Here is a 23,595-nt window from a genome sequence, read left to right as displayed (position 1 = left end):
AATGAGCAAACAACATACCTCATAGTCAGCTGTAATAATATGACCAAAAACATGAGGGGAATTATGGCAAATAATAGAAATCGCAGTCATTCCGTCTGAATGTTGACTCTGTACATATGCTCTGCAAGTGTAACTTTACGACTTGGTGTACAGTGGTGACATGTTATACAGTTGCACAATATCACACGAGTTTGTGCAAACAAAAGAAAGTATGTTCAAGACCTCCACAAAATATGAAATGGAATTGGTAACGAATTTGATGTACATGTATTATATTAGATTTTCATAGACCTTAGTGTGGACAGTATATTTAACTTACATTTCTTTCATACATTTTCCAAAAATATTTATTGACGTTTTATTTATGAAATGTTAAGTAAGGGAATGAGATTATTAAACAAACTAGTAGGTCTGAAGCTAATATAGAGTAGGATTTTTTTGGTTTAAAACTGTGTAAATGCATCATCAAATAACTGGTTCTCGGTCCAACTGATTCAAGGGATGCATTAATGTCTGGAAAATTCCAACATGCTCAACGTCATTCATAAAATCCATAGAGTAAATTATTGACGAATGATTACGAGAATGAAAGACAATAGCGACAATGCTCACATTGACATTTTATGGGTATCACTATGGGGTGGTAGAATAAGATGCCAAAAAACTGAGTTTATATAACAATACGAAAAGAAGGAGATAAAATAGTCTGTTATACGCGAATGATAGTTTGATTTGAAACCTGTCATCTGTAGACCTTATTCTTTTAATTTGATTTGAAGATTTATAAAAATCAAATTGAAATTATGTTGTATCACAAACAATATTATTACTAACATAAAACATGAAGATTTGTTATGAATGCAAATGAGGCGAATATCCAACAATGCAAACGTAGTCCTTTCTAGCGCAAATGAAATGATCTGCACACTTATGTTATGGTTTGCATACTGATGTAATGGCAATGAATTCAAATGTTATACATCGAAAACCATATCACGACCTGATGTCTATACAAAACAACAAATGAAAAACAATTAGGATATTCATGAAAAAAGGCAAAAAACAGTTATGATATACAACAGCAAACACAGTTGAAAAGGGATCGGTTCATTGCAAAAATGAAAAATAAATTTATTTTTCTAAATTCAGGTGGATGGCTTATTGCTGCCTGTCCTCATTCGGTGGTTTACGCAGCAAAGAGTCTCCTCAGAGGTGAAAGTCCAAGAGATTTCGTCGATTTGATGAGATCATTCAAACACCGACCAAACATCTTGATCTGTGATATAGCCAATAGGGTAGCTGCCAGTGGAAATAAAATCACCCGCATGTTTTATCCATTTGAGGGACGTGTGGCAGAAAACACTGTCGATAACATAGAAAAGGCTAAAAGTGGAATGTATACTTGGGAATTGGGATGTCTTAATGAGATAGGTCCAGAAACAACATTCAACCAGTTAATAAGCAATGAAAAAAATCCAACATCTGGGTCATCGGAACACTATAGCCTATTCGACTGGTTCCACGAAGATAACACAAAAGATGTCAATGAAACTCTTAGAAAAGTATCTCTAGTGGAAAAATTAGGATCCATCACCAACTCCCAAGTTGTTGAGCAGTTTTTCAACAGCATGAGAAGAGATCTTTACTTTATTAACGAGATGTCACCAGCTGTTCATGTTTTCGTCTGTCGCCTAATATTACAGTTCCACAATGAGAAATCTAACAACATAATCAAAAAGCAACAGAGTAAGTTATTTCCAGCAGATATGTCTTTCAACCAGTTAGGCCAGTTATGTCAGCACTTTGGAGACGAGATCAATGGTATACAGACATCAACTGTTGGAAGTATGGAAATGCCAGATCATGGTTCAGGAACTGTTGACCAGCAATCTGATATCATCACACAGCATACTTCCCCCAAAGCTGCTTGTGTTTCTGACAGGTCATCTGACGTAGTACCTTTGCATTTGAATGAGCTGTCGCAAATACAAAGCGCCCTCAACTCGTCAGCCAGGGAGAATTATTCAACCTTTTCCTCTTTAATGCTGTCAACTTTTGAGGAGAAAATAAGAGAGCTCACAAACACCTGGGACAATCTCTCTGATGAAGAAAGACGTGCTATGTCACTAAACATGGACTATGTTACTAACGTTCTGTTTAAATGTCCGTCGGAGAGAAGACTGTCAGAAGTAGCTAGCGTTTTTGTAGGTGGACATTTCATACAATGGCAGGGAAATACCAACTACTGTGGATTGTGTGCTGTTAATAATATCATTGGTTCGACCGCTGACGGCATATTTCCTGTTCTGATTGCTGATATGGATCATATAGCAGATGAACTGTGGTTGAATATGGCTGGAGATCCTTTGGTTCCTCTAACTTTCCTGATACCGGCACTTCGTGACAGAGAGGGATTTTATAGTGGAGAGGTCATCATCAAAACAATCGAAAGGCGGTCATATTCAACCACAAGACTGCAGCACGATGTCCTTTCTGCCACAGAAGACAATGAAATCCTAGACAATCTCATGTCCTTCAATGAAATTAAAGGATTGATTATCAGAAAATTTAATGAAGCCCATTGGATTTCGATCCCCATTATTGACAGTAACTTTACTCTTATAGACCCGAAAGTGAAAGCAATGAGAACACTGTCATCTAGCGATGTATGCCAACTAGTAAGGAGCCATTGTTTTCACCCTGGAGCCGTTTACATTGTGCAGGTAAAATATAATCAAAAACAATTGCGCTGGACGGATGCTACTATAGAATATCCTCCTAATACTGATTTGTTAGTCAACTCAAACATTAACCACATATGTAAAGTTAGATCTGATCGAAACACAGATCCTTCATCCATGCTTCGTTTACAGGGCCATATTTCATTCTATCTATCTACACACACAAACAATACAGGCAAAAACGTGTAAAACTAGTAAGGCCGGCAAGTCAAAGTCAATAGTGTTACTTTTATTGTATTCGAGGACAAGAAGAAAATCAAATGAAACGATGTTCAAATATACCTACATCTCGTTCACATCTTTAGAATTTAGAATACATATACATTTAACATCACTGAAAGAAGTTGACTTTCTCCCCATTTTTTCATGCCTTATATATAATGTAATTTCAAAAGTCAGATCATTTACAATGATTTATTATAAAAAAGAATAATAAGACACAAACGGATTTAGTTACTAGCTACGCTTACGATATTTAGACTAAAGTTCATTGTGATATAGCTACAATACTTGTATGTTCCATTATAATACATTATTTTTATTGGCTATTGGCAATCGTGTGTCAATGTGAAATCAATATTCATTTCCCAATGAAGTGTAACATTCATGATGCCACGAGCATCTACAATAAAGTGCACAGGTAAATAAAAGAAAAACTTGAAAGAAATCTTGATTTCATGATCCTATAAAAAAAAGTGTAATTATAGTAATTAAATACGATTTTCAGTAATCTTATAGGGATGTGAACGCATTGACAGTGCGTACATTTAAAGAATTCAAATTTCGGAAAACATGGAGAAACCGGTACGACAAAAAAAATATTTCATAACTGTTGTTGGACACTTTAACAACGGTAAATCCAGAAAAGCGGTTCGGACATGTGAAATTATTAAACGTGTTGTTTCCAATTTCTTACATAATAAATAAGTTTAGAAAAAAATCATAACTTGATTTTCGGTTACAATTAAGTTACGACATGTTTGTTTTAAAATATTTTACAGAAGGACACTTGTCAAATTGGAACAGACGAAAACATAGAAAGCACTGATGTAGAAGAAACTGGAGAGGAGATAATTCAGAATGAGGTTAAGGTTTATGACCCCTTCTGTGGCCATTTTTGTACGAACTTTTCAAACTGCAACAGTATCAAAACAACAAATATAATGAAAAGTATAGATAGACCATTGTGTATATATACTAAGGGGGAACTTGATGTAAAGCATGGTTTTTTACTGTTTCATTGTATTTGATAGAAAAAAAGGGCTTTGTGGCAAGTAAACCAAGATTTTAAAAGAAAATCCACAGCCTTTAATACAGAGGTTTTTGTTATAAAATTTTAAACAAAGATAACTCACTTGCTTTTCTATGATGTGCTAGCATTTATTGTTTACAACAGTGGCGAATCTAGAAATTTTCATAAGTGGGGGCCCACTGACTGCCTAGGGGGAGCCCGCTCCTGTCATGCTTCAGTGATTCCCTATTTAAGAAACCAATTTTTTCCCAGAAAAGGGGGGGCCCGGGCCCCCTGCCCCCTAAATCCGCCTCTGTTCAAAAAGTTTTAAGCAATCTGTAAATTCCAAAAACACCCCATGCTGAGTCACTTAAGTCGAGCGCACCCTAAAAGGTGTACTTGATTTGGATCATACGCGCGTTATTCAGTGTGCACCAATTTTTTTATTTCTTCATAGACAGAAAAAATATTACAGTCATTCCTTAATGAAATAATACATGACAGTTAAAAAAAATAGTTGATAATCATAAGACGTCTGACTATCATAATAAGTCATGTCGCGATGTGTCTTATGTTTACGACACAAGTTATGATATATCCAACTTGGAACTCTTTCGCAAACATATCTGTTGAGACTATCATAAGACATGTCTCAGTAATAAGACACTTTGAAAACTAGGCCAATGAATTAAATACATGAGAGTATATAATTAACGAACTGTCTATATTGCAGGTGAAACGAAATTACGGATTAAGGAAGAAACCACCAAAGGTAAATGAATAGAACATGTTTAGAACAAATGAATTAATTACGGGCGAACTACTTTTACTTTTTTACGTAAATTCGAATTTTGATAGGTATAAAATGTTTGCGCAAGCAACTGCATGATATTACATTTGACGAATTTAAAGAGCCATACCTGTATCATTTAACACAGAAAAAATAACCTGAACTTTACAATAGTTTTTTTTTAATAATTAATTATATTGATAAATATACATTATTTCATTCGTTGACTATAGACATTTGAAAGCAAAGGCTTTGATATAAAAACACAGTGTGTGTGTGTTAATTCTCAAAAAGAACAAATTATAAAGAAAATAAATATGTCGAAACTATTTATTTATAAAAGGATTATTATTTCTAATGTATGCTTCACAGAAAAGAAGGACGAGTTTTTGGTATGAATTAGACCATAAGAAGAATGCCAAGAGATTGCCAGCTAATGTAAGTGTCAATCATTCATATATTTTATAATTTGCCACGTAACACTTACCAAAATATTGGTAATTGTTAAAAAAAAACCAACAGAATAGAAGACAATTCAATAAAATTAAAAATTTCATTTTCAAAAAGAAAACAAGACAATTTTACAATAGCTGTTATATAAGGACAGGGAGTTTGTATTTAACCTGCTAGCAGGAATTGTACATGTTTCCCCAAAAATGTAATTTAAATTTCGACATATTGAACCGTTGACTGATTTTTAAATACATCAGTATAAAATGACTTAGCAATAGTCTCCGCTATCTATGCATTTCTTGCAATGATAACAAAAAAATGTTCGGGTTGTATTTCTCCATAAAACGAGTTTAGTTAAACTTTCAAAGAGATCGTCTTTATTTATATAAATATGAAGTTCAACTGTAGGCATAAGGGTTTAAAACGTCATAGCTTCGTCGCAACTTGGGTTAAACACTTCCAAGCTTTCATTCAAAATCTCGAGTATTTTTCTTTATTAGAATTGATTTGTTATAGTAGTTATGATTTTTTTCATGCTTTATAAGAGTGAACCGCATATCGCTTTATGTATATATACAAAAAAACGTTATTAATTTCAACTGTTTTACAATTAGTCTGTGGAAGACAATAGTAGAAATACAGATGAGGATGAACATACGCAAAATGACGAAGAGGACAGTTCAAAAGGTAATATACTAGTATTTGAAATCCATACTGTACACAGATATTGTCTTCAAATTAATGGAACTGTGTATAAGTAAAATAAATGAAAAGGTGTTTTACAGTAATTTACAAATGTATATCAAGCCAAACAACCAATGACTACGAATGGCTATCACACGAGATAAGGGAGATGTAGGGTGAGAGACATATCGAAAAGTAAATCCGAATGTTTGTGTTTTATTTGGTAGGTATATATCATGTAGGTATATTATTGACGTAAGAAAAATTTCGTAGCACATTCATTTCTAGCCTCATTTAGTATTACTGTGGTCGAATTTTGTATTTAAATCGTGCATAAATTTCTCAGTTGTCATATTTTTATGATCTAAAATGTGTCAGACTCAATAGAAGCAACAAAAGTTGACTCATCAATTTGTCACGCATACTAATTTTCACAATTTAAAATGAGAAAGTGTTTTTGATCAATTATACTATCCATAGATATGAAACCTCGATGAAATTTCGCCCCATAACTATGGACTTATCAATAACTACAAAAACAAGTATTAGCCTTTCAAAAAAGGACTAGCCGTCTCTTAGCTGATGAAAATGGAAAGTGTTCTCGCTTTGTAGATTAATTCATTTAGAAAATCCACGTGCATCAATCAACAAATTTTACCACACACGTGAGGTCACACGTTATGAAGTAGTTACATATCGTTTAACATTGTTGTTTACGAAACTCCAGAAGATTCAGCTATTTATAGATAAAAGTTACCTGTGTACCAATATCATGAATATGCATGATTAATGACCAGGCAAACTCTAATTGCTAGAATAGAGAGGACAAATCCGATACTCTACGGGATTGAAGGACATTAACTAGGTTTGGATTGTCCTAAGCAATCAATAAACTTTGATTATTCACGTCTCGTAATATCTTCCAATCAGGTAGTAAGAAGCATTCACGCAATGACTGCCCATCGTTCAAATTATTAATATCGTCTCCTCGGAGACGGTAATCACCGAGACAGTCGCACTCCATCCACACCTTCAGCCGGCTTCCAGCTAACGGTAGTTTTCTAAAATATACCGTTCTAACGAAAGGTTAGGAAATATGTAAACTATGTCTTCAATTTGATTCGAAGTTTATTTCTTCTTATATACATTTTATTATGCTTTGAAGTGCATGCAAAATACATTTGAAGAGATTTATTACAGTAGGTCAAAAAATATTTGTTTTATGGGCTTTTATGTAATCAAATTGGAGAAAGCGGACAAAATTGATATTTAATTTCACCGGTTGCCCCTTAATAACTACAGTTTTCAACTTTTAAATGTTTAAGTATAATAAAATGAATTGGAGAAAAGAAAAAAAAATGTACTTTTGTGTTTGTTTCAGATACGCCAGAGATTTCTGAAATAGACGTTACGCAGGTGACATGGGTGAGTGAATTCAAATAGAACTGTTTGGATACAATATATTTTAAAACAATTGGTGCAGTAATGTGCGGTGCTTTGTAAATATATTTATCAAAAACACATGGTGGGCGTGGACCAGTGTTTGCATCCAACACTAAATGATGAGTAGGTTCAAAGTACATGTATGGAGTTGTTTCATATTTTGTTTCCCCTACGATTAAGTAGAAATATGAATATATACAAAAATAAGTTCAAGATCAACTTCGTACGTTATCTTTTTACAGCTTAATAAAGACAGTCCAGATGACACGGAAGTTGGAAACAATGAAGAAGAAGAAATAGATGAAGGTAATATAATTATGCTCGAAGGTCGAGGGGATTTGAACAGCCCTTTTTTCTGCGGAGGTCTATTAAATGTCAATATTAAGTTAATAATTGATCTTTTGCTGTCTTTCTATTTGTCAAAAACATAACAGAAGTACACAAAAAGCACTTGAAGAAGCCTAATTCTTATTTGATATATGAATCAATCAAAACCCAATCAAGACCTCATTTACAACTTACTGACCATTGAATATTCTGAACAACAACTAATTATTATATGTATAATATTTGATGTTTTTAATCTGAGATTAAACATGAGATAGATTCATAAAGACTAAACCTTAGAAAACAGATATTAGCTTTTCAAAAAGCTTAGTTTCATAAATTCTTATCGAATAGACTTAGATGCACAAGGTCCTTCACACTATTCAACGGTTAACTGTTCAATTTGGTTTTGATTCTGTAATTTGTCTTAAAGTCATAAGAAACGAGTGACCGGTGAAAAATAATGTTCTTCCAATTCTTCAACCAATGCATACAAACATCATAAACTTAGTCTTCTGTGCACGAATTTCTCATTTTCTTCGTGTAAATTTCGTATAATCGTCAATTTTTTTTCAATCGGCCAGTGTTGGTGTGAAAATATGGCAGGTAATTAAAGTTCGTGTTTTGAATCCGAAGTTTAACGATTGTCACCTGTTTGTCAACAATCGACATAAAATCAACAAAAAGCATGGAAATTGAGCACGTGTTTAACATGTAAATTCAGATAATAGTTTATTTTAAGAACATTCATGCGTATTGTGATCACCGGATTTTTACGAGGTGGGTCACACTGAGGTCACTTTGCATACGAAAAATATGTCGGGGGAATTGCTTGCTAGAAGCAAGCAATTAAAATAAAGTAAACTTCTTCTAAATATGAATAAATTAAAGAATTTTCTTCAAAAAAAGTATATGTACATAAGTTTTATAATGAAAACTATCCATTGAGTTATAAAAGACATATGCATTATTTTTTTTGATTTGAGGTTTCTTATGACTTTAACTACAATTAAAACATGCGAATGCAAAATAATTACTGTTGTCTGTTCAGTCCAGTATGGAATTACAATGTTCAAGTTCTCAAAATGACCTCAGGTTCAATAATTTGTTTTAGTTTTCTTTGATTTATGTGCTAAACTTATTTCAGTCATACACATTGAAACTAATGGGTAACTTTCAAAATTTTCTAGTTAGACATGTTTTTATATGAATTGCATTGATTCGATTTTTATATTTTTAGACAATGCTAATACCTTTAATTGACATATCAATATCTTTATTTTCATTTGTTTAATTTATTGTAGGGCAATACAACTTAGAATCAGTTTGGTTATCTAATGTAAGTGTGTTATACCTTTGCAAGCACATAAGATTATATGAACTGACATTTAGAATTGAGAAGTTGACTAATGAATTGTAATTCTAAAACAAAACAAAAAAATCAAACGAAATTCTCAAAATAAATATACAATAGTTATACATCGTTGGAAAATTTAATATAAAAATAGTTTGAACAAGCTTTAAAAACAGGACGAAAAGAGAGGCTTGCCGACAATGTACATTTGTTTTATCCTGCAATTCACACATGGCTCATGAGCGACGCTGCGTTAGTTGTTAAATCCAAGTCAGTACCGCTGACTTTTTCAAATAAATTCAAATCGACATGGTTTAAATGCGGACCACGAAGAGGATCCCAAAATGAAACGTTACCCAGAAAGAATATCCAATTTAACGCTTTCTCAACATGGAAGTGAGTAACGGAAGACTTTATTTGTACTCAGAAAATAAAGCAGATATTTATTTGATTATTTCAGGATCATATGAATACATCGATATACTGATAATTCTCACATGCTTTATTAATCCCAATCACTTTAAATAACAAAAACTAGATCATGATTCTTAATTTGAAACATTTGTTAATTTTTAGATTAGTATACTTTCATCTTATACCTTCATTTCAGATTGACTCTGCATTAAATCACATACTCGGGATCATGATATGTGATGATTCAAAATGGTTAGTAGATTTTATTACCGTTAATAAATTCACGAACATCGTGATTTACTTTTGTTACGCCAAAGTATGAAAGGAGTTAATTTCAACATGCACTAGATCACACCCGCGAAATCGCGGGCATTAAGAGCTTGGTTGAACGTATGTAAACTTTTGTGGAGAAAAAAATTGTAAAAGATTTTGTGTCTAGAGAATTTCAGTTAAAAATTTCATGTCTGGAGAAATTCAGAAAAGGTATCAAAATTCATAGGCACTTAGAAACTCTGAGCTTGGAAACAGTTTTAGCCCTCTGCCTCGTTTCCAGAGTCCGTTTTTTATTCTGTTAAATTGATTATTTTCAAATTTCTGTATATTGTGAACATACATATACTGTAAATAAATTGTACTTTCTATTAACTATCAATTTCAAGTTTCTTCACCTAGGCGATCAATGCTATGTTGTGTACAGAATCTCCGCTATCAACGGATCAAGATCATTGTCCTGTCGACCCGAGTAATCTTAAAATTTACTATGTGCAATTTTTAAATCGGAAGTCTTGTTTGACTTAAAAGCGAAATCGCGGCCATTTTTAGCTTGCTTGAAAGTATGTAGGATTATTTTTTGTAAAAGATTTTATTTCTGTAGAATTTAATTTACTGAAATGATATCAAGTCATATATGTACATAGAGACAGGACAATATTTTAAAGCCCTATCTCTTTTTTTCAAAGCCCGTTATTATTCTGTTTTCTGTTGTATTCCATTATTTTTCGTTTCTGTATACTATGAAAATACGTATCTATATTATCTGAAAATGAAAATAAATAATTTTGATATGGATGCTGTTTTTTGGTCATTGACCAGCTGCGGTTCAAATTTTCAATAAAAATTCCATTAGGTTTGAGTAAGTTATTGATTACTGAAAACTTTAACCTCAGACTTATTCTCCTTGTTAACTTAAAAAAATAAACAGTACGTTCATTTGAAAGTACGAACAATTTGCTCTCGATACTGTTTTTTTTCTCTATTTTTGTATAGTAAGCTATACATGGCCCATGAGTGACAAACGAGAAAACATACAATCATCATTATTTTTTTTTAACATTAATAAGTGTAAAGAAAAATATAATATATGGCAACTGATTTAAAGAAGCCATTATTAGAAACACTTATTCTAGAAGATAGATATCTAAGTTGTTCAAGTAACTGTGTAACTCCTCTAGATATTAAATTATATATTTATGTTATTGTTATTCATCAGCTTTTTTTAACGGTGTAGTTTAATAATCTAACGAATTGTTGATCAGAAATGTATCCATTATACAGAACAAAGCTAGTCATTTTTTTGGATATTATTTATTTTTCAAATGATGTATAATGTTTAGTCACCATACCCTAGCTCTTAAGATTCCTCGTCATGAGAGTTTCTTCTTTTTATGTAGCATTCTAGGCTTGTCTTCGGTAATTGCGAGCTTTTTCAATCTAATTAAAATTAAATCCTTTAATTGCTCCTGTTCTGATATGTCGCGCATCAAGGATCAATCTAATTAAAATTAAATCCTTTAATTGCTCCTGTTCTGATATGTCGCGCATCATATCAGAACAGGAGCAATTAAAGGATTTAATTTTAATTAGATTGGAGCTTTTTAGTAAAGGTGTTATTTTTTGGTAGCACGAACTTGACTCGAGGGAATGCAAATAATGTTTCTGAATATTTATACTTAAAAAGAAACATGGTACATTTAATAAATGTTGCGGGTATCTCGTTACAGGAGATATACTTAATTAGAATTTTGTCTTTTAAAGCGATGAGGTTGACCATGAAAGACACCATGAATTTCTGAGAACACCAAACAGAGTTCAACAAAGGGAGCATGATACCTACGGTTTTGGTTATCATGTCTTCTCGGAAAAGGTAAGACTTATATTGGTATTCCTTGAAGTATTTAAACGAACAAAATTAGTTTTGTTTTACAGTGCTTGAAAGTAAATAAATCAATATTAAGGTGTTAAAATGTTTGTTCACATATTAATTAAAAATAAAGATATTAATCATATTGAATACCATTAAATGTCAATACACCGATGAAAAGAATATATAATTTACTATTAAGTTTGGGGAGAGATCCGTTTGCGCCAAAAATGCGTCCTTTTGCGCCACAACTTTTTTTCACCAATGCTACGATTGCGCCACCTGTTTTAAAATAACATGGTATCATTTGCGCCAAAAATAAAATATACGATTGCGCCAATTTAAATAAAAAATACTTCCATCCTCCTTTATCCGTGCTTGGGACCGACAGTATGATTAACTTTAAAATATAAAACTGTGTACAGGCTGTCTCATGTATATGTGCACGATTTCCACTCAGACCAGCTAGTCATTGCTCATCGGTATAAGCTGTAGCACTGCAGTTTTTTTTTGTGTTTAGTGTTTATATGCATACCTTTAGTTTAATGGTAATCCTATTATTTATACTCACCTTTCACCAACAAGAGTAATCGAATAAAATTTATAAGACAAAAATGATTCTAAATATATATTAATCTTTAATATGTACAATCAATATGTGTTCAAGTAAATTGGCGCAAATGAGTTCCGAAAACTGGCGCAAATGATACATTTGAAGAAAAAAAATTGGCGCAAATGATACCCCTGAAAAACAGTAATTGGCGCAAAAGGAGTGCTGCCTTAGTTCGTAAGCGTTTATTCTTATTTTTGATAATTTCGTTTCTATAAACAATTTCATTTTAACCGTAATAAGTTTCATTTAATTTCAGCTGGTCTATGATATTGGTTTAACTCTATCGCAGAAATTATTGTATTATCCGAAACTGCCAGGGTAAGTTGTCATTTTTATGCCTCATCAAGTAAAAGATGGGGTTGATATTATTTATCCCTGCATGTCCGTCCTTCTGTTTCATCATGGGCATATACTAGTAGTTAATTATAACTCCTCCAACAGTTTAAAATGAAGTAAGTTTTCACTGTGCTGGCTGTTTGTACATATATATTGATGGTGAGCATGTGGTCAGGGTTTTAATTTTTTTTTTAAAACAAATATTTGTTCTTTTTGGAAAGGGGGCTTAATTCGTTACTACTGGAATCACTAACCAGTCAAACATTGAGGTTATGAGTTCGAACCCCGTGTTGGTGAACTCGACTTCCATGTTAGTTGACTAACCGGGATTGTCAGTTCTCCGATCGAAGGTCAGTGGTTTTCTTATAATGAAAAACTGGACACCACGAAAGAGTCTAAAAGCGTTAAAAACAGAATTAAACAATCAATTCATTTGGGAGACTGTTTAACTTCGTCGGTTTTTTTTAGTATTTACTTGCATATATGAGGAACGTTTTTTACACGTTTTAATTGTTTCTATACTGCACTACGTGCTCTTAAATATTACTATGCATGTCTTTTTAAATCTTTCTTAATATTTGTAGCAAAACGACTCCAATAACTATTCCAGTAATCATTTTTAAATCTCGTTACAGGAAACCATACACCTCAGCAGTAGTAGAGCAGATACGGGGACTTGCAGACTGCAAATTAAAAGAACTGTTTACTGTTAATACTACGTATGTATTGTTTTGGTTTGGTAATTTTATAAGAATATCTATTAGATTCATAGACAATGCGACGTTGCTTAGAAAGATTGACAAACAAACAAAATATTAAAAAGAAAACCAAGGCACACGAATCAAATAGGCACTTATTAATTTTTAAAAAGCGAAGAAATTTTAACATGTCAATTATAAATATTAAATGAATAATACTTCATTTTAAAAATTGTACTGTGTAAAATAGGATTACCAATGAGACAGCATCCCAGCAGAGACAAAATGACATAACAGTTTAGCCACTACGCTACGTATCGTTTTAGAATGCATACTCTCCATTGTGTAAATGTTGTCGTTTGATTACGCATTTATTACATTTTTTTTTTAACTCTTTTTCAGTTTTGCTTCAAAGTACATCAGAGACGTGGTCTTGAAGGAGATAATGATTTGGCTATTGTGCCGAAGCAGCAAATGTCCATACCAATTTGCCAACAATAAATGTTTGTCAACAGAACATCGAGTTGTGAGGAAAGGATTGAGAATTTCGATTTAAATGTGTATTCACGTCTCAAAAAATCAATTTGTAGCTAAAGTTTATTACTTCTTAAAAATACATAACAGACGAGACAAAAAACAACTATAAAAACTCTGATAAAAACCGATCTTCTTCTATCTATAGCATTTATAATAATAAAAGCCTTGAACAATACGCAATGGCACAATTTGAAAATAAAATATAAAATATATTACTATATAGTGTTTCCATATTATTGCGAAAAGGGAATATTAAACAATTATGAAAAACGGTTTTCCTTTTTTCCAAAATTTGTGTCTTTATAATTTAAAGAATGAGATTATCAAATGACAACTGCATGTGGTTTATTGATCCGATTTCTTTTACGAAATCTTTTCAAATTTTCCTAACTTGTCGGCTATTACGTATTCTTTCATGGTAATTTTTCGCGATACACCGAATGTTTAGTTGCGAGAAAAGCATGATTATTTAATTTTTAGGAACTGATTGTACTTGTATTTTTATGATTATCTGGCTTTCTTTAAATGACATTCACAATGAAATAATCAATAATGAATATGCACAAGAGAACAGTTGCAGATATGTTTAAATGTATTTATCTTTAATCTTTCGTCTTGTTTTTGTAAATGTGCAGTGGGTATGTCTTGATCCAGTGTCAAAGTTTATTAGTGTTCTTCTCAACAATAGGTGTACATTCATGCCAGGAAGATATCAATAATACATTGGGGTGGTGCTTATCTGTAAAATGTTTCGTAAATGATTGGTTCTGGTTGTATTTTGGTCACTCCTCCCAATCATCCAGATTGATGGTTGTAGTAATTATTTGGACTGATATCATTTCAAGCTCGATTTGATATGCTTAATAAAATTTCTACAGGTCATAAAAATTGTATTTTGGTGTACGTTTAATATGTATTAGATATAGTTAATGATTATTTTGTGTGCCCAATAATGTTTTTATTTACTCAAGGATTTGTTAACACGTTTTGTTTATCAATGTTTTTTCAGTGTCAACTTATTAAGAAAAGAATAAGAATAAGAATTTTATTAGGCTGAAATCCAAACAATCGGATTGTTATTATGCATTTGTATCATTCAACAATATTCTTTTATAACTGCTGTGTACTTTATTCTGAAAGAGATCGAAAACGAAATCCCGCCACTAGGGATATAATCTTTAATGTTATTATTTACCCCAAAAAATTAAAAACAAATTAGATATTAAATGTTTAAGTCATTTTCGACCATAAATCAATCTTTTTATATTTTCTATTAATACATTTGAGAACATTTGATATCAAAATATGAACAAATAATCGTTTTCAATATTTAAAATTGCACAACAGAACATATGCTCAATTTAGATGTGGAGTTGCGCCTTTAAAATTGAAACTGGTCGTTACAAAATACTAGATTTCGATAAACCATCGTGTTTCAATTGTGATAATATAGAAGATGAAAACATGTTTTGTTAACATGTCATTCATATGAAGATCTAAGCCAGTCTTTATTAATTGATATAAATCATCACCATAATTATATGTTTTTAACTTTATCGGATGATAAAAATGGAAATGTTTGTAGTTCTGTAGCAGAAACCTGCCATAATGTGACGAAATAGTATTACTATTGTTTACAATGGTCTTATGGAGATGATATTTTTTTATGTGCAAATGTATATACATGTATTGAATGTGCATGGTAATACTGCACTTTTTGTTGTTTTATCTAAATAACAAAACTATGTTTTATTCTGATGTTTTAATATTGTAAATAACAGTGTCTAATAGTTCTTATAAGAATGACACATGCATTCTAAATTTTATGAATGTACATTGAATTTCATAGTGTGTTAATATTTGTTTGTATGTGATAAGACTATAGTAAACTATTATACTTTAATCAGAGACATATATGTCTCTGCTTTAATATAATAGAAGCGGAAGCGGATTATGTAAAATGTGAAATGTCAAAAATTAATTTTATGGGTCAATAAATTCAAAATAAATTATTGCCATTCATTATAAATAAATTTCTACCAAAAATAAGACTCAAAGAACTTTTTATTATTCATATTAACAATAACAACGTACGTACACACATGTTGGCGTATGAATACACAACGTCAGAGTGGGCGTATCGCCATAAAAATTGACAACATTGAAAATAAAACTAATACTTTTAACCAATCAGAAGACAGTAAATACTACAAATTTATTTATTAAGACATGTTCCAAAAATAATCAGTTATTGATTAAAAAAAAATCCGCAACTTATATACGAATAATAAACAAATCTGAGAATGTATTTTTGTAGTTATAATGACGATGTGCACAGAACAAAATAAAGTTTACAATTTATAGTATTATAGTTTTTATTTATACTTATTACATTTTCTTTGTTCATTGTTAGTCTGATTTCATTGTCTAAATACGTAAAATGTCTATCTGATGATTAAATGATTCATTGCTGGGTAGCTGGTGGCTTTACTTCAGTGGCAAATATTTCAGGCATATTCAGGGCAAGTTTACAATTTAAACAAACCATACATATACGATACGGAATGAGATGAGTTCTTCTTTTATTTTTTATAAGAATTACGAAAACATAGTTTTTCTATATAGTATGCACGCCCGTAACGGTGTGAAAAGGGTTCATTATCAGCAGGTCATATATTAGCAGGTGATGTTATAAGTGAAGAAATAAATGGTCGATAGATGCCTACAGGGAGGGGCAATATCTGCAGTTGATGTTAAAAGTAAAGAAAGAACCTATGCAGGAGCAGATCAAGAATTTAAGGTTAAGGGGGGCACAAACGTTAATTGTTTTCAAATAAAATCAAAGTTTTATTTTATTTTCTCGATACATTGTTAACGGTCGCAGGACATTTTGACGAACAAATTTTAACTACTAGGCGACATTTGAGCGCCGACATTTTAGCGAAAACTTACCTGTTTATACTTTGGGCATAAGTTCAGTGTAGTTCATAGCGAACAATTAATGGTCAAGAGTCGTTCCATGCCAATTATAATGAATAATGTCATAGTTGTCACCCAGCTATTATGTTGTTTTTTCATTGATACTACTATCAAATTGTAAGCAACAACATATTAAATAATAATACGAAGTATAGACAAATGTGCAAAATCTAGACAAGATAACCAAATGCTAGAAGAAATTTTTAACGTGTGATTAAATCTTTTAGACATGCAGTGCTGTGTTTTAATGGACATCATATGTTTTATTTTATGCTCTCCTCCTGGGTATGAGTTATAGTGCACCCTTGAGACCAAGTATCAAGTGAATGACTGACAGATGGACGGAGAATATATCCATGTTCCGCGAGAGCCTCTGAGTTATTATGGTTAATTCTACTTCATTACAATCTCAGAACACCCCGAACTTATGCCCTAATGGATTAATATTGCATATTCGAGTTTATAAAGCTACATGCAGTTATAAAGCTGCAATCCAAAACAGACGCCAAGGATCATGCGAACATTAATTTTATTTTGATTCTGAGTTTCTCTGCAACCTAATCTACATCAAGACACCAGGATTTGTTGAACCCTTATCTATATAGTAATATCAGGTAATATCTTAAGATGCATTTACGAAGTTGTGCTGGTGGGTGTATATTTTGTTTAGGGATCACATGCATGTAGTACGGTTGCACGGCTCGAGGGCCTTGATAGACCCTTTGATAGTTTACAAACTTTCTCAATTTGATGGAGAGAAAAATATTGTGGTCAAGCAGATAACAAAATTGTTTGTCAATCAGTAATTATTTTCAAGATCTTTTTTAACTGGTAAATAATAGGGAAACGACAATGAAACAATGAAAATCACAAAGGTGAAGCCATGTAACAGTAACAGTGAAAGGGAGATAACACTTTTATACAAATATACACCAAGCGTATTTTGTTTACTTTTCTTCAAAATCATTAATTGTTTTTTTATAATATAATTTTCTTTTCGTAAGTCATCTAAAGTGATATACCGACTAGACCAATGATTATATTTACATACAAACACGCTTTCTCGACCAAACCAATAACAACGTTTTATACCTGTTGTTTACAATTTGGTTCTTAGTAGCCGTATCTATATGTATGGTATTAAGACATGAATTGGTTCTAGAATTACTTCCGGTTCTGCAATAACTTGGTTCTAAATTAACACACGCTGACGTCTACTTATCCAACCAGCACACAATTCACTGTCTGCCATACTGAAAGAAAATAGAAATACAAAACATGTAGTTAAAGTATGATCGTTTCGGCGTCCGTCTTTAATCTCAATTGATTAATGTTCAGTAAAAAAATTTCAGTTCAAAATCTATTCGCACTTTTTCTAAAGACATTATTATTATTTTAACATCTGTTCTTCTTTAAACATGATTGTCAACTATGAATATTCTCGTTTGCTCATCTTAGAAATACCGACTCTGAAATGTTTCGTTTGTTAATCTCATATAGGACCACCAACTAACAGTAGAACGAAAGTTAATTAATGTCTCAAAATTCGTAAAAAGAAGAACTAATGATTTGATAACGGGGTCCAACTAAAATGCGCCCGAGACAGCCCGGGTGAAGAAAAAGCGCCCGGGGAAAAGAAAAAGCGCCCGGAGAAGAAAATATAGTGCCCGGGGAAAAATATAGATATTTTATTGGCATGAGACAACTTTGTTACGTTATGGACATTGATTTTTTTTGTTTTAGACAAGTAATATGCAAATTCAGATAATAGACATTTGTAATAAAGCACAAAAACAAGTATGAATATTTCAATTTTAACAATAATATATGAATACTATTTCGAAAGACTGATAATAATGGATCACAGTTTATACGGAAGATTTATAACATGCAAGACATCAAAAGACATGACGGATGATGTTTTTCAAAAACGATATCAAAATGAAAAATGTTTAAGACAACTCAGAGAGGTACACATAATAAATCAGCAAAAAAAGCAGTAATATACATGTATCGTAGTTAAAACAAGGGGATAAAAAGCTGGTGTTTGGTTTAAGTTTAAGTCAAAGCATTAAAACCCTTATAACCATAGCCATTGAAACAGTTTTAGTTTTATAAAAAGATATAATAAATCTACCTTAGCATCTGTATAACAAAGTGTTCACCATGCAGTTGCGAAAATATTAGACCGCAGGCACCGATTATTTTTAGTAACAAAATATACATTTTGATCGAGGACAATGTCTTTCATGATTCTTCTATATACTCTTATTTATATTTATTTACTTACTTATATACAATTTTGAAATCTAAAATGTAAAAGTACAACACTTTAGATGTAGCATCGTACATATCCCTATTTATATTAAGGACAAAACAAGCAATGATTAGTTATTTTTTAAGGAAAAAAAATATTGTTGTGAAATATTATTATTTTCTTCTCCCGGGCGCTAATTTTCTTCTCCGGGCGCTATTTTTTCCGGGCTCTAATTTTCCTTCTCAGGGCGCTTTTTCTTTTCCCCGGGCGCCTTTTCTTTTCCCGGGCGCTCCCGGGCGCTTTTTAGTAGGACCGTGATAACGTGATATTAAATCTCAATATTATACAATTTAAGTGTACATATATTTCCCGCTTAATCAGTTAATTGGACGATCAATAGAAGTGGCGGATATGGAGAAGGACGTATACCAACTTGGCATTGAAATCATCAAGATTTTGGGAACTACGACCCCCTCCCGTTCCCTCCTAATCAAACATTCTGAATCCGCCTCTGCTATGTGGTATAAAAGTACAAGGTTAACTTTTACAAAATTGTCCTTTATAATGTATTATAATAAAGGCCAGATTTTGGTTCTTGAATCATTTGTGAATGTTCCTTTCTCAAGACTCTTAATGCCAAGTACATTTATTAATCACTAAAGCAACAGACACCTGAATTCCATTTATTTCAGACAGTAAAATATCTAGAAGCGATAACCCATCAGAAGGAATAGGAGATCAGAGAAATTCAAACATTGATATTTGTGGACCTGCAAGCTTCAGAAAAATTTGGTCGTATGAAACAAATCAGTCTGTAACAATATGGTGCCAATGTTTATATCGAAAGCGGAAACTGTTATAAATTAAGAACAATTGGACCAATGTGTGTCAAAAAAAAATATCAAAAAAATTCTTCGCCAAGCGCAGCCTGATACGAACGTAGAGGTCGAACCCGGAACAGTTGGGGAAGTTTGGATACAATATTCAAGCTCGATACCTTCTGAATTTGGATTGTGATCAAAACTTTTACATTATATAGGTTTCTGATAAAAATAAATGTGATCAAAGGTCTTAAAAATATATTACGCAATACTGTGCGACTCCGTGAAGATTTCTCCTTAAAACTTATCCAAAACATTTGAAATTTCAAAATTTTGAAGAAAAAAATATGGTTTTTGTCCCTTTTTGGCCCCTTATTCCTGAACTGTTTTCTCGATTTCATAGAGATCCATTCACTTTAACTGAAGTTATGTCTTGAGAAAGAATGTATCTTCGGGCGATAACGACGACCACAGCACAGTATTATACGAAAAATAAAAATTGCGGTCGTATAAAACTACCGTGGCTTCTTTTTGAAATTTGTAGTGTTCTATATAGATCTATATAGAGTCAAATGAAAATTATACAATCTAAAGGAGAATTGTAACCCATCCTAAAAGCTCTTATTTCACAAAATGAGTTTGATAAATTAATATAATATATAGTATCAAGGAAAAAATACTTTTGGCGGCAAAACAAATATTTTAGTTAGAATAAAGACTTTTTGTTCTATGTATTGGTCAATTAAAACCACAGTCCCATACGATTTTAAGGATTTGATACAATTATAAGTACGTATAAATAACTACGAAAGGATAGAATAATGTTCCATAATTCTTTGTTATCTATATATTATAGATTAGACTGTTAGTTGATGAACTTTTTCATATTTTTCATGTTAGGGCCTTTGAAAGACTATAAGGTATGGGTTTGTTTCATTGTTGAAGGCCGTATGGTTGCCTATAATTATCCACCATCCACTTCATTTGAACTTTAATGGATAGTTGTGTCTTCAGTAACCAGACCACATTAACTTTGTTTTGTTTTGAAATCACAGTAAGGAAGGGAAACAAGCTTCTAAAAAAGAGGCTCCAACGAGTCTGTATCGCTCACTTTTTCTTTTACAGCAATGTAATACGAATACATGTATTTCCATTCTCAATTTTATTTCAGATTGAAATTGGCAAAATTCAACAAATAGGTAAAACATTTCATTCAAGGACAGTAACTCTTACAGAGAGTCGATTGATGACTTCGTCAATGTTCAATTAATAGTAGACCCTGTTCTGATGTTTACAATTTCTCTCTATCTATAACAGTTTCAGAAAACACTCAAACATAGAAGATTTCGTTATGATCGACTATGTGATATACGATAGATCTTAATTTTACTAAGAATGTTGTGCAATCTTATTAAAATATTGAACTCGATTTTCGTTATACATGTACTACAAAAAAAAATAGGAGATTAATTGCTGCGCTCTTAACTCCTGTTCTTCAAGGATAGAAATATTTAAAAGTTAGTATCTGACAAGTTGAATTCGAAGATTTCACCACCAAAATAATTAATATAATTGCAATTAGAATGCATTTTTTTTTGTCTGAACATCAATCGGAAGGTGTTGATGCCAAAAAATCACTTGAAAACTTTTAATTCCGTTATTTAAATACTAATTGTTTCACATTCCAATGTGGATATAACAGCATGCTGAAGTGGATCAAACTGACAGCAGAAAAACATTGACCCAACGTCAATTCTTCTTCAGTCTTCTTCCAATAATTTACATCATACCACCTCTGGTGTATTATCGCAACTTCGTATCATATAGCATCCGTATTAAATGCACCCGAGTCAGCATCTACTTCTCAGAATATTATAGCTCAGGATATCAAGACAAGTGCTGTAGAAATAATTAAGGTTTATGATGTGTACACTTTAGCTAAAATGGCTGCATTTTAACCTCAAAATTTAGATAGATTACAACAAACCTGTGCATCTGGAAAAGTTTTAAGGCATAACATGCACTATATAAATAGAATTCAATTGTCATCCAAACACAGAGGCAATGATTACCGTAATATATCAAATGAATGGCTTAAAACAAAAATTCTCAAATGTTATGACTCATAAGACAATGCTTAATTTCACAACAGCAACTAAAATGTGTTACAGGTTATAAGCACCTCTATGAATCTAGTGTATATAAACTTTTTATTCCTGTGGTAATACTGCTGTTGTTATGCCCCTACCGTATTGAGTTTTATCCTTGTTCTTCTGTAAGTATGTACGTCCTTCCTTTACTTGTGCGTACCTCCGTACATCCCAAAATTCGTTTCTGTTCTCTTACTTTAGTTTAACTGGACCAAATTGTAGAAAACGTACATACGCAATGCTTATAACCACAATTCACAAGTCAAGTTTGAATTTTGGTTGCATCACTTTTACATTTTACATTCTAGTGTGTTATGCTTTTACAAATAGAAAAGTTGCTGGAAATTTTAGTTTCTGTTCTCTAACTTTAGTTTGTCTTAACCAAATGTTATGAAACTTATACATAATGCTCATTACCACAAACACTGATCAAGTTTGAATTTTGGTGGCGATAGTTATACCGTTTTAGAGTTATCATCCCCCTTTACATATGTAAAAATACAGGAATAAAAAGAATGTATACACAATGCTTATTACCCCATAACTCAGATCAAGTACAAATTTTGGTAGCGTCACATTTACAGTTCTTGAGTTGTGACCCTTTATAACGTTAATGCTAGCGGGGGCATCATTTGGGTCCAATGGACACATTCCCTATTTTTGATAAAAGCCTTTAATATAAATTCACTTTTATTACAGTTGTATTGATTTCAGTTACTGTAACTGTCTTATTAATAAAAAAGGATGCGGTATTTTTTGCAAAGAACCAATGCTATATCCAAATAAGTTCAAAGGAGGAAAATGTATTAATAACTATGGGCCACCATACGGTCGTCAATAATGAGAAATATTTGTATCATATACGTGAAGAAAGCTATTAAAGGCCCCGATATGAAACATGTGGAACAATTCAAACGAGAAAACTTACGTATTAATCAGTAACAAAACATTTTATTAAAAACAAATATGAAGGACCTAAACCAATAGAAATATACTAATTCACAGGTCCTTGAAGTTGACATGGCATGGGTACTTAAAGAAATTAACAGAGCTTTCTGTATATTTCATCATTTTAGATCTACAGTTTTAGGTTGCAATAGAAAATATCAAAACTTTTTATGATAAACATGAAAAAGGTGATTTTTGATAATTACTGACGAGACAATGGACAGGTTTAGTTTAAAACATCAAAGCTGTGATGAAATACATATTTGAAAAAATACATGTCTATAACTTTTTTAGAATAATACACAGCTACAGTTGCAAACTTTCCAGAGGTGCTATCCAGCACTTTGATTAGTGTTACTTACCTAATCAATTTGTTTTTATGATATATTTTGTGTCTGTTTCTCGTAAACAAACTACTTTCGTTTTCAGTCGGAATTCCTATTTGATTAAAGGGAGACGATCTAATTTATCCTAAAGGTAATTTAATATAAATTTGCGCTAAAATTTAAATTGTTTGCAATATATAGATATAAGAAGAAGGTGTATGAGTGCCAATGAGACAACTCTCCATCCACTCATAATTTGTAACTTGCATCTTAGTTATTGCAAGTTTACCCTTGGCACTAACAAGAGTGCCTCAAATTTTGGTACAAGGAACGAATTAGGAAGACTGCCTATT

The 23,595-nt window shown here is 32.0% G+C and overlaps 2 protein-coding genes across 2 annotated transcripts in view; one reads left to right on the top strand and one right to left on the bottom strand.

Annotated features, from left to right (window-relative positions):
* Positions 1 to 23,365, bottom strand: part of LOC139511524 (uncharacterized) — a 58,782-nt gene extending 35,417 nt beyond the window's left edge. The window contains exons 1-2 of the mRNA XM_071298318.1: positions 23,279 to 23,365; positions 17,972 to 17,993 (exon numbers count right to left, since the gene is read on the bottom strand). Of these exons, the coding sequence (XP_071154419.1) occupies positions 17,972 to 17,992 (21 nt within the window). The 5' untranslated portion in view covers position 17,993; positions 23,279 to 23,365. The remainder of the gene's footprint in view (positions 1 to 17,971; positions 17,994 to 23,278) is intronic.
* On the top strand, positions 586 to 16,127 carry LOC139510299 (uncharacterized). Its single transcript, XM_071296803.1, has 14 exons — positions 586 to 643; positions 1,150 to 2,723; positions 3,743 to 3,826; positions 4,706 to 4,744; positions 5,135 to 5,200; positions 5,830 to 5,902; positions 7,281 to 7,324; positions 7,585 to 7,648; positions 8,974 to 9,008; positions 9,634 to 9,689; positions 11,472 to 11,580; positions 12,447 to 12,508; positions 13,162 to 13,245; positions 13,627 to 16,127. Exons 1-14 carry the CDS (start codon positions 586 to 588, stop codon positions 13,778 to 13,780), a joined length of 2,502 nt encoding a protein of 833 aa, XP_071152904.1. The 3' UTR covers positions 13,781 to 16,127.
* Positions 23,366 to 23,595: the final 230 nt, after the last annotated feature.

Source organism: Mytilus edulis, chromosome 2, assembly GCF_963676685.1.
Source record: "Mytilus edulis chromosome 2, xbMytEdul2.2, whole genome shotgun sequence".
In the NCBI taxonomy this organism is placed as follows: Eukaryota; Metazoa; Mollusca; class Bivalvia; order Mytilida; family Mytilidae; genus Mytilus; species Mytilus edulis.
Note: the sequence above shows the minus strand (reverse complement) of the source record. Positions and strands in the feature narration are given on the sequence as shown.

What these genes read in the sequence shown, in the direction of transcription:
- LOC139510299 (XM_071296803.1), top strand. Translation starts at nt 586, where the DNA reads ATGAAAGACAATAGCGACAATGCTCACATTGACATTTTATGGGTATCA. An exon ending in AATCAGTTTGGTTATCTAAT is followed by an intron (nt 9,009 to 9,633) that starts GTAAGTGTGTTA and finishes CCTTCATTTCAG; the next exon opens with ATTGACTCTGCATTAAATCA. An exon ending in TATTATCCGAAACTGCCAGG is followed by an intron (nt 12,509 to 13,161) that starts GTAAGTTGTCAT and finishes ATCTCGTTACAG; the next exon opens with GAAACCATACACCTCAGCAG.